The sequence below is a fragment of the Nansenia antarctica genome, assembly GCF_963989245.1.
Source record: "Nansenia antarctica genome assembly, chromosome: 1".
Lineage (NCBI taxonomy): Eukaryota > Metazoa > Chordata > Actinopteri > Argentiniformes > Microstomatidae > Nansenia > Nansenia antarctica.
Genome location: NC_137674.1, coordinates 114,202,003 through 114,214,502, shown reverse-complemented (window position 1 = coordinate 114,214,502; position 12,500 = coordinate 114,202,003). Strand labels below are relative to the sequence as shown.

The 12,500-nt window shown below is 42.3% G+C and overlaps 1 protein-coding gene across 1 annotated transcript in view; it reads left to right on the top strand.

The window, feature by feature from the left end:
• Window positions 1-12,500, top strand: part of kank3 (KN motif and ankyrin repeat domains 3) — a gene marked incomplete at both ends in the record, with an annotated part of 23,932 nt that overhangs the window by 7,867 nt on the left and 3,565 nt on the right. The window contains 2 exons of the mRNA XM_080530464.1: window positions 8,791-8,933; window positions 11,783-11,983. Coding sequence (XP_080386590.1) covers window positions 8,791-8,933; window positions 11,783-11,983 — 344 coding nt within the window. The remainder of the gene's footprint in view (window positions 1-8,790; window positions 8,934-11,782; window positions 11,984-12,500) is intronic.

The window sequence follows — 12,500 nt, the reverse complement described above, 5'->3', positions numbered from 1 at the left end:
TTTTGAGCCAGGAAAAACCCTGAGTAGTGACGGGAAGCCTTATGGGACGTGGTGCCAAGAAGGAGAATATAAGTGATAGTGGCTTAATTAAGTAATCAGTTTGTTCTTTTAAAGACATGTATATATTTTATTCTGTATTGTTATAGTGATAGTGGCTTAATAAGTGATGCAATCAGTTTGGCCTTTTAAAGACATCTATTTTGTATTTTTTTTTATTAAGTATAAAACAGTATTATGAATGAATGAATGAATGGTCTTTATTGTCATTACAGTTTTTCCCAATTGCTCAAACACAAAATCCAATTCTCTAAACCAAATGACCAGTTCTCTAAACACGTTTAATAAAACTAGTTCCCATTTGCCAAAACCATAAACACATTTCACATGAAGACACAATTCACAAAACACAATCCTCCTTTTCTCATAAATCTAAACACATTTTGTCTTGCTAAAACACAAGTTGCAAAAAACTCAAATTCTCAAATTAAAGCTCATGTGATGCAAAATGCTTGCCACAGTCAGCAACATTTGAACACAATGAACACACCTGGCTTCATTCATTAAACATAATGACTCAACATTTAAGACACTTGTTGCAAATGATTGTGGTGTGTGTGTGTGTGTGTGTGTGTGTGTGTGTGTGTGTGTGTGTGTGTGTGTGTGTGGTATATAGTTCCATAAATAAATAAAAAAACATCACACCCTGAACATTGTTTTCAGTGAGTATTGTTGTGTGTAATGGATCCTCTGTAGTGTTTGCATTGAGTTGTGATACAGTACAGTATTGTACATGTTACGGTACATGTGGGAATACGGTAACACTTTTCAAACCTTTATTTACGTAAAACTCGATAGGACAACAGTGCAACAACTTCGTGGCTGAACTTTAGTAAAATTTTGGACATCATATGCCATTTAAAGGGGGGAAATAGATATCTAAAAATGCATGACTATCATGCAAAATCAGCCTTACTGTAATGTAAAATATGTAATGTTAGATATAACGTTAGACAGGGAGCGCAGATTTATTTTTATGCATGACTATCATACATGTGGGAAAACTAGGGTTAGGGTTAGGTGCTAGGGTTACAGTAAGGTTAGGGTTAGCATTAGGGGTAGGGTTAGGGTTAGGGTTAAGGTTACGGTTAGGGTTAGACATGCCAGCATGTACCAAGTCACCCTAGCACCTATCCCTAACCCTAGTTTTCCCACATGTACCGTATTCTCACATGTACCATAACATTAAAGGAAGTTATACTATTTCAATTACTGTAACTCTCACCCACCCCTGTGGGTGAATGCATACTTCAGAATGGTCAAGAGATCCCTTTAGAAAGAAGTCGATTGTCCACACGTAAGATCAAGTTCGAATTACTGTACTGTAATGTCTTTTAGTTATATAGTAAAATTAGCCAAGCATTACAGTAAAACATTCATGAAGAACATATACATACTGTAAAAGGATATTTTCCAACAACATACATACTGTATTTTCTGTAGATTTACATACTGTTCATATGAAACACACAAATCTATGAATGCCCAATACTCTACAGTGATATATTCTGAGAACAGATACTGTAACGTTTCTAAAAATGTGCTTTGGCAGTTGTGAAAAAAAAGAACATTCTCACAACATTGTGTTTTCAGTTGTTTTGTTGTAGTCTGTAATGATGCATATAGTGTTTACATTTTTGCAGGCTTTGAGCAGCTGTTTTGGTGTGAAAGTTTGAGTTTTGAAGAGAGAAGGTGTGGTTTTGCTTATGTAGCTTTAGAAAAGTGTGTTGTGTTTAGAGTTTTGGGAAAATGGAGGAAAGTTTTGTGAAATGTGTTTTAGCAATTGAGAAAAACTGTAATACAGTACAGGTACCATACAACGAAATTTAGGAGGGGGGACTCCCCTGGTGCTTGGAAAAAGACTAAAAACACGAGGGCCAAGGGTAAAATAAAAAAGGGAAAAGAGCTGGTTGACATAAATAAAGGCTATGTACACTATCTACTATACTACTATACTATACAATAAAACACTGTGCTGTACTCTATACTATAAATATCCTAACTTTTCCTATATCTGAACCTTATGTACACAAGGGTTGTCATATTGCACATAGTATTGTTGCACATTCATTTAAAGTATTAATGCATTTTAACATTGAGACATATATTTTGTATTGACTATAAAATAGTATTAATGCATTTAAACATTGAGACAAGAAGCTGTCTTCTGTACCCGCTCTCCCAATATCTCAAACTGTGACAGGACAGGACAGGACAGTGGGACAGGACAGGACAGGACAGGACAGGACAGTGGGACAGGACAGGACAGGACAGTGGGACAGGACAGGACAGGACAGGACAGTAGGACAGGACAGTGGGACAGGACAGGACAGGACAGGACAGGACAGGACAGGACAGGACAGGACAGGACAGGACAGTGGGACAGTACAGGACAGGACAGGACAGGTAGGTGAGACAGGGCAGGACAGGGCAGGACAGGACAGGACAGGACAGGACAGGACAGGACAGGACAGGACAGTGGGACAGTACAGGACAGGACAGGACAGGTAGGTGAGACAGGGCAGGACAGGACAGGGCAGGGCAGGACAGGACAGGACATGACAGGACAGGACAGGACAGGACAGGACAGGACAGGACAGGACAGTACAGGACAGGACAGGACAGGACAGGACAGGACAGGACAGGACAGGACAGGACAGTGGGACAGTACAGGACAGGACAGGACAGGTAGGTGAGACAGGGCAGGACAGGACAGGGCAGGGCAGGACAGGACAGGACATGACAGGACAGGACAGGACAGGACAGGACAGGACAGGACAGGACAGTACAGGACAGGACAGGACAGGACAGGACAGGACAGGACAGGACAGTGGGACAGTACAGGACAGGACAGGACAGGTAGGTGAGACAGGGCAGGACAGGACAGGGCAGGGCAGGACAGGACAGGACAGGACAGGACAGGGCAGGACAGGACAGGACAGGACAGGACAGGACAGGACAGGACAGGACAGGACAGGACAGGACAGGACAGGACAGGACAGGACAGGACAGTGGGACAGTACAGGACAGGACAGGACAGGTAGGTGAGACAGGGCAGGACAGGACAGGGCAGGGCAGGACAGGACAGGACATGACAGGACAGGACAGGACAGGACAGGACAGGACAGGACAGGACAGTACAGGACAGGACAGGACAGGACAGGACAGGACAGGACAGGACAGTGGGACAGTACAGGACAGGACAGGACAGGTAGGTGAGACAGGGCAGGACAGGACAGGGCAGGGCAGGACAGGACAGGACAGGACAGGACAGGGCAGGACAGGACAGGACAGGACAGGACAGGACAGGACAGGACAGGACAGGTAGGTGAGACAGGACAGGACAGGACAGGACAGGACAGGACAGGACAGGACAGGTAGGTGAGACAGGACAGGACAGGACAGGACAGGGCAGGACAGGACAGGACAGGACAGGACAGGACAGGACAGGACAGGACAGGTAGGTGAGACAGGACAGGACAGGGCAGGACAGGACAGGACAGGACAGGACAGGACAGGACAGTAGGACAGGACAGGACAGTGGGACAGGACAGGACAGGACAGTGGGACAGGACAGGACAGGACAGGACAGGACAGGACAGGACAGGACAGGACAGAGGACAGGACAGGGCAGGACAGGGCAGGACAGGACAGGACAGGACAGGACAGGACAGAGGACAGGACAGGGCAGGACAGGACAGGACAGGACAGGACAGGACAGAGGACAGGACAGGACAGGACAGGACAGGACAGGGCAGGACAGGACAGGACAGGACAGGACAGGACAGTGGGACAGGACAGGACAGGACAGGACAGGACAGGAGGGGACAGGACAGTGGGACAGGACAGGACAGGACAGGGCAGGACAGGACAGGACAGCACAGGACAGGACAGGACAGGACAGTGGGACAGGACAGGACAGTGGGACAGGACAGGACAGGACAGGACAGGACAGGTAGGTGAGACAGGACAGGACAGGACAGGACAGTGAGACAGGACAGGACAGTGAGACAGGACAGGACAGGACAGGACAGGACAGGACAGGACAGGAGGGGACAGGACAGGACAGGACAGGACAGGACAGGAGGGGACAGGACAGGACAGGACAGGACAGGACAGGACAGGACAGGACAGGACAGGACAGGACGGGAGGGGAGGGGACAGGACAGGACAGGACAGGACAGGACAGTGGGACAGGACAGGACAGGACAGGACAGGACAGGACAGGACAGGACAGGAGGGGACAGGACAGGACAGGACAGGACAGGACAGGACAGTGGGACTAACCCTAACCCTAATAACATAATAGTGCAACAGAGGGCAAGTGCAATGTCAGAGGTTTAGTCCAGTACAAACCTACTCGGGGGGGGGGGGGACGACTCACACACCTACTCAGAGAGGGGGGGGGACCACTGTGTGTATTCTGTAATTCAGATACCCAATTCTGTACTTTATCTATGTCTTTATATTTTTGCTATGTTTTATGTTTACTGTGTAAACTGATTCCTTGATTTATCAATGTTTATTGTTAACTTGTTGAATAATCTGTATGTCTACATACCAATACATACCAATACACACCAATACACACCAATACATACCAATACACACCAATACACACCAATACATACCAATACACACCAATACACACCAATACACATCAATACATACCAATACATACCAATACACACCAATACATACCAATACACACCAATACACACCAATACACATCAATACATACCAATACACACCAATACACACCAATACATACCAATACATACCAATACACACCAATACACACCAATACATACCAATACACACCAATACACACCAATACATACCAATACACACCAATACACACCAATACACACCAATACATACCAATACATACCAATACACACCAATACACACCAATACATACCAATACATACCAATACATACCAATACACACCAATACATACCAATACATACCAATACACACCAATACACACCAATACACACCAATACATACCAATACACACCAATACACACCAATACATACCAATACACACCAATACACACCAATACACACCAATACATACCAATACATACCAATACACACCAATACATACCAATACATACCAATACACACCAATACACACCAATACACACCAATACATACCAATACATACCAATACACACCAATACACACCAATACATACCAATACACACCAATACACACCAATACACACCAATACACACCAATACATACCAATACACACCAATACATACCAATACACACCAATACACACCAATACATACCAATACACACCAATACACACCAATACATACCAATACATACCAATACACACCAATACACACCAATACATACCAATACATACCAATACACACCAATACATACCAATACACACCAATACATACAATACACACCAATACATACCAATACACACCAATACACACCAATACATACCAATACATACCAATACACACCAATACACACCAATACATACCAATACACACCAATACACACCAATACACACCAATACATACCAATACATACCAATACACACCAATACATACCAATACATACCAATACACACCAATACACACCAATACACACCAATACATACCAATACATACCAATACATACCAATACACACCAATACACACCAATACATACCAATACACACCAATACATACCAATACACACCAATACACACCAATACATACCAATACATACCAATACATACCAATACACACCAATACACACCAATACACACCAATACACACCAATACACACCAATACACACCAATACATACCAATACACACCAATACATACCAATACATACCAATACACACCAATACACACCAATACACACCAATACACACCAATACATACCAATACATACCAATACACACCAATACACACCAATACATACCAATACATACCAATACATACCAATACATACCAATACACACCAATACATACCAATACACACCAATACACACCAATACATACCAATACACACCAATACACACCAATACACACCAATACACACCAATACATACCAATACACACCAATACATACCAATACACACCAATACATACCAATACATACCAATACATACCAATACACACCAATACACACCAATACACACCAATACATACCAATACATACCAATACACACCAATACATACCAATACACACCAATACACACCAATACACACCAATACATACCAATACACACCAATACATACCAATACATACCAATACACACCAATACATACCAATACACACCAATACACACCAATACACACCAATACATACCAATACATACCAATACATACCAATACACACCAATACACACCAATACACACCAATACACACCAATACACACCAATACATACCAATACACACCAATACATACCAATACATACCAATACATACCAATACATACCAATACACACCAATACATACCAATACACACCAATACACACCAATACACACCAATACACACCAATACACACCAATACACACCAATACATACCAATACATACAATACATACCAATACACACCAATACACACCAATACACACCAATACATACAATACATACCAATACATACCAATACACACCAATACACACCAATACACACCAATACATACCAATACATACCAATACATACCAATACACACCAATACACACCAATACACACCAATACACACCAATACACACCAATACACACCAATACATACCAATACATACCAATACACACCAATACACACCAATACACACCAATACATACCAATACACACCAATACATACCAATACACACCAATACATACCAATACATACCAATACACACCAATACATACCAATACACACCAATACATACCAATACATACCAATACATACCAATACATACCAATACACACCAATACATACCAATACATACCAATACACACCAATACACACCAATACATACCAATACACACCAATACATACCAATACATACCAATACATACCAATACACACCAATACACACCAATACACACCAATACATACCAATACACACCAATACATACCAATACACACCAATACACACCAATACACACCAATACATACCAATACACACCAATACACACCAATACACACCAATACACACCAATACATACCAATACACACCAATACATACCAATACACACCAATACATACCAATACACACCAATACATACCAATACACACCAATACACACCAATACACACCAATACATACCAATACATACCAATACACACCAATACATACCAATACATACCAATACACACCAATACACACCAATACACACCAATACACACCAATACACACCAATACATACCAATACACACCAATACATACCAATACACACCAATACATACCAATACATACCAATACATACCAATACATACCAATACATACCAATACACACCAATACATACCAATACATACCAATACACACCAATACATACCAATACACACCAATACACACCAATACACACCAATACACACCAATACATACCAATACACACCAATACATACCAATACACACCAATACATACCAATACACACCAATACATACCAATACACACCAATACACACCAATACACACCAATACATACCAATACACACCAATACATACCAATACACACCAATACATACCAATACACACCAATACATACCAATACATACCAATACACACCAATACACACCAATACACACCAATACACACCAATACATACCAATACACACCAATACATACCAATACATACCAATACACACCAATACACACCAATACACACCAATACATACCAATACACACCAATACACACCAATACACACCAATACACACCAATACATACCAATACACACCAATACACACCAATACATACCAATACACACCAATACACACCAATACATACCGATACACACCGATACACACCGATACATACCGATACACACCGATACACACCGATACACACCGATACACACCGATACATACCGATACACACCGATACACACCGATACACACCGATACACACCGATACACACCGATACACACCGATACACACCGATACATACCGATACACACCGATACACACCGATACATACCGATACATACCAATACATACCAATACACACCAATACACACCAATACATACCAATACACACCAATACACACCAATACACACCAATACACACCGATACACACCGATACACACCGATACATACCAATACATACCAATACACACCAATACATACCAATACACACCAATACATACCAATACATACCAATACATACCAATACACACCAATACACACCAATACACACCAATACATACCAATACATACCAATACACACCAATACACACCAATACATACCAATACATACCAATACACACCAATACACACCAATACATACCAATACATACCAATACACACCAATACATACCAATACACACCAATACATACCAATACATACCAATACACACCAATACACACCAATACACACCAATACACACCAATACATACCAATACACACCAATACATACCAATACACACCAATACATACCAATACACACCAATACATACCGATACACACTAATAAATACCAAAGACGACATTGGAAGTTAGGGTGTCCTCAATTGTCCTTTTTCAGAATAAATAATAATGGTTTGAGTGATGGATTCTCTGCAGGCCAGTGTTGTGTGGACAAGCAGAACAAGGCGGGGTACACGGCCATCATGCTGGCCGCCCTCTCTGCTGTGAAGGCCGACGACCACATGGCCGTCGTCAGGAAGCTGTTCGGCCAGGGCAACGTGAACGCCAAGGCCAGCCAGGCAAGTTAACCAGGTTAACACTAACCCAGTTACCCCAGTTAACACTAACCCAGTTAACCCAGTTAGCACTGACCCAGTTAACCCTAACCCAGTTACCTCTGATCTGGTCTGGGTCTAACCCTAGTCTAACCCTAGTCTAACCCAGTTACCTCTGATCTGGTCTGGGTCTAACCCTAGTCTAACCCAGTTACCTCTGATCTGGTCTGGGTCTAACCCTAGTCTAACCCAGTTACCTCTGATCTGGTCTGGGTCTAACCCTAGTCTAACCCAGTTACCTCTGATCTGGTCTGGGTCTAACCCTAGTCTAACCCAGTTACCTCTGATCTGGTCTGGGTCTAACCCTAGTCTAACCCAGTTACCTCTGATCTGGTCTGGGTCTAACCCTAGTCTAACCCAGTTACCTCTGATCTGGTCTGGGTCTAACCCTAGTCTAACCCAGTTACCTCTGATCTGGTCTGGGTCTAACAGAAAACACATCCTCCTATCTGTCCTCTCATGAAGAATTCAATGATTTCATGGTAAATAAAATGATGATTTAGACTTTGTGATTCGTTTCGTTACCGTGGCAGTTTCTGAGACTTCTTTAGTTTTAGAAGAGACTTCTTTAGTTTTAGAAGAGACTTCTTTAGTTTCAGAAGAGACTTCTTTAGTTTTAGAAGAGACTTCTTTAGTTTTAGAAGAGACTTCTTTAGTTTTAGAAGAGACTTCTTTAGTTTTAGAAGAGACTTCTTTAGTTTTAGAAGAGACTTCTTTAGTTTTAGAAGAGACTTCTTTAGTTTTAGAAGAGACTTCTTTAGTTTTAGAAGAGACTTCTTTAGTTTTAGAAGAGACTTCTTTAGTTTTAGAAGAGACTTCTTTAGTTTTAGAAGAGACTTCTTTAGTTTTAGAAGAGACTTCTTCAGTTTTAGAAGAGACTTCTTTAGTTTTAGAAGAGACTTCTTCAGTTTTAGAAGAGGCTTCTTTAGTTTTAGAAGAGACTTCTTTAGTTAAAGGATCAAAGGATTCATCTTTGGAAAATCTCAGAGGATTTGTCTTTTGGTTTGATTAGGGTCCCACGTGGCTGTTTTGATATTACCATTTAAGTCATAGAATTTTTATATATTACTCATTTGTTAAATGCATTTGTTAAATGCCTACCATTGTCACAGAGGGAGCTGTACCCTAACTCTTTAGAGAAGGTTAACTCTAACCCTAACTCTTTAGAGAAGGTTAACTCTAACCCTAACTCTTTAGAGAAGGTTAACTCTAACTCTAAGTCTTTAGAGAAGGTTAACTCTAACCCTAACTCTTTAGAGAAGGTTAACTCTAACTCTAACTCTTTAGAGAAGGTTAACTCTAACCCTAACTCTTTAGAGAAGGTTAACTCTAACCCTGACTCTTTAGAGAAGGTTAACTCTAACTCTAACTCTTTAGAGAAGGTTAACTCTAACCCTAACTCTTTAGAGAAGGTTAACTCTAACCCTAACTCTTTAGAGAAGGTTAACTCTAACTCTAACTCTTTAGAGAAGGTTAACTCTAACCCTGACTCTTTAGAGAAGGTTAACTCTAACTCTAACCCTAACTCTTTAGAGAAGGTTAACTCTAACCCTAACTCTTTAGAGAAGGTTAACTCTAACTCTAACTCTTTAGAGAAGGTTAACTCTAACCCTAACTCTTTAGAGAAGGTTAACCCTAACCCTAACTCTTTAGAGAAGGTTAACTCTAACTCTTTAGAGAAGGTTAACCCTAACCCTAACTCTTTAGAGAAGGTTAACTCTAACTCTTTAGAGAAGGTTAACCCTAACCCTAACTCTTTAGAGAAGGTTAACTCTAACCCTAACTCTTTAGAGAAGGTTAACCCTAACCCTAACTCTTTAGAGAAGGTTAACTCTAACTCTTTAGAGAAGGTTAACCCTAACCCTAACTCTTTAGAGAAGGTTAACTCTAACCCTGACTCTTTAGAGAAGGTTAACTCTAACCCTAACTCTTTAGAGAAGGTTAACTCTAACCCTAACTCTTTAGAGAAGGTGGCTTATATGTATTTGGTCAGTTCAAGAGTAATATATTGTATGCGTTTTATGCCTTCGACTCTTTGACCTCTTTGACTGGGTTTTGAATATTAAAATGGGACAAAAGTCTAACTGTGCCCACCTCAGTTCCCTCGGTCAACTTTCATCAACACTAACTGACATGTCGATGCCACACTAACTCACGATAACTCACACTAACTCACACTAACTCACACTAACTCACACTAACTCACTCTAACTCACGCTAACTCACTCTAACTCACTCTAACTCACTCTAACTCACACTAACTCACACTAACTCACACTAACTCACTCTAACTCACTCTAACTCACTCTAACTCACTCTAACTCACTCTAACTCACACTAACTCACACTAACTCACTCTAACTCACTCTAACTCACACTAACTCACACTAACTCACTCTAACTCACTCTAACTCACACTAACTCACGATAACTCACACTAACTCACACTAACTCACTCTAACTCACTCTAACTCACACTAACTCACACTAACTCACTCTAACTCACTCTAACTCACTCTAACTCACACTAACTCACTCTAACTCACACTAACTCACACTAACTCACGATAACTCACTCTAACTCACTCTAACTCACTCTAACTCACGCTAACTCACTCTAACTCACTCTAACTCACACTAACTCACTCTAACTCACTCTAACTCACGCTAACTCACGCTAACTCACTCTAACTCACACTAACTCACGATAACTCACACTAACTCACTCTAACTCACACTAACTCACACTAACTCACGATAACTCACTCTAACTCACGCTAACTCACGCTCATAACTCTTCTGGTGGTGTTCAGGCTGGCCAGACGGCGCTGATGCTAGCTGTGAGCCACGGCCGGCAGGAGATGGTGCGAGCCCTGCTGGACTGCGGCGCTGACGTGAACGTGCAGGACGACGAGGGCTCCACGGCGCTGATGTGCGCCAGCGAACACGGCCGGGCGCAGATCGTCTCTCTGCTGCTGGACCAGCCGGGCTGCGACATCTCCATCCTGGACAACGTGAGTTACCCGACCCTGTTCCTCCTCAGCTGTTCCTCCTCAGCTGTTCCTCCTCAGCTGTTCCTCCTCAGCTGTTCCTCCTCAGCTGTTCCTCCTCAGCTGCTCCTCCTCAGCTGCTCCTCCTCAGCTGCTCCTCTTGCTTTCTGGATTCGCAAAATCCTCAAACCCCCTAACCCCCCCCTAGCCCCCCTAACCACCCCCCCCCAGCCTCCCCCTAACCCCCCCCTATCCCCCCTAACCACCCCCCCCCAGCCTCCCCCTAGCCCCCCTAACCCCCCCCCAGACAGAGAGAGAGAGAGAACATGGATTGGGTTTCAGTGGGACACAGCTGGACAAAGAAGGGCTGGGAAAGTATTTGGGACTGTTTTTTTCTTCTTCTTCTTCTTCTTCTTCTTCTCCCAAAACTATGACACACAGTCAGACACACACACACACACACACATACACACACACACATACACACAGACACACACACACACACATACACACAGACACACACACACACACACATACACAC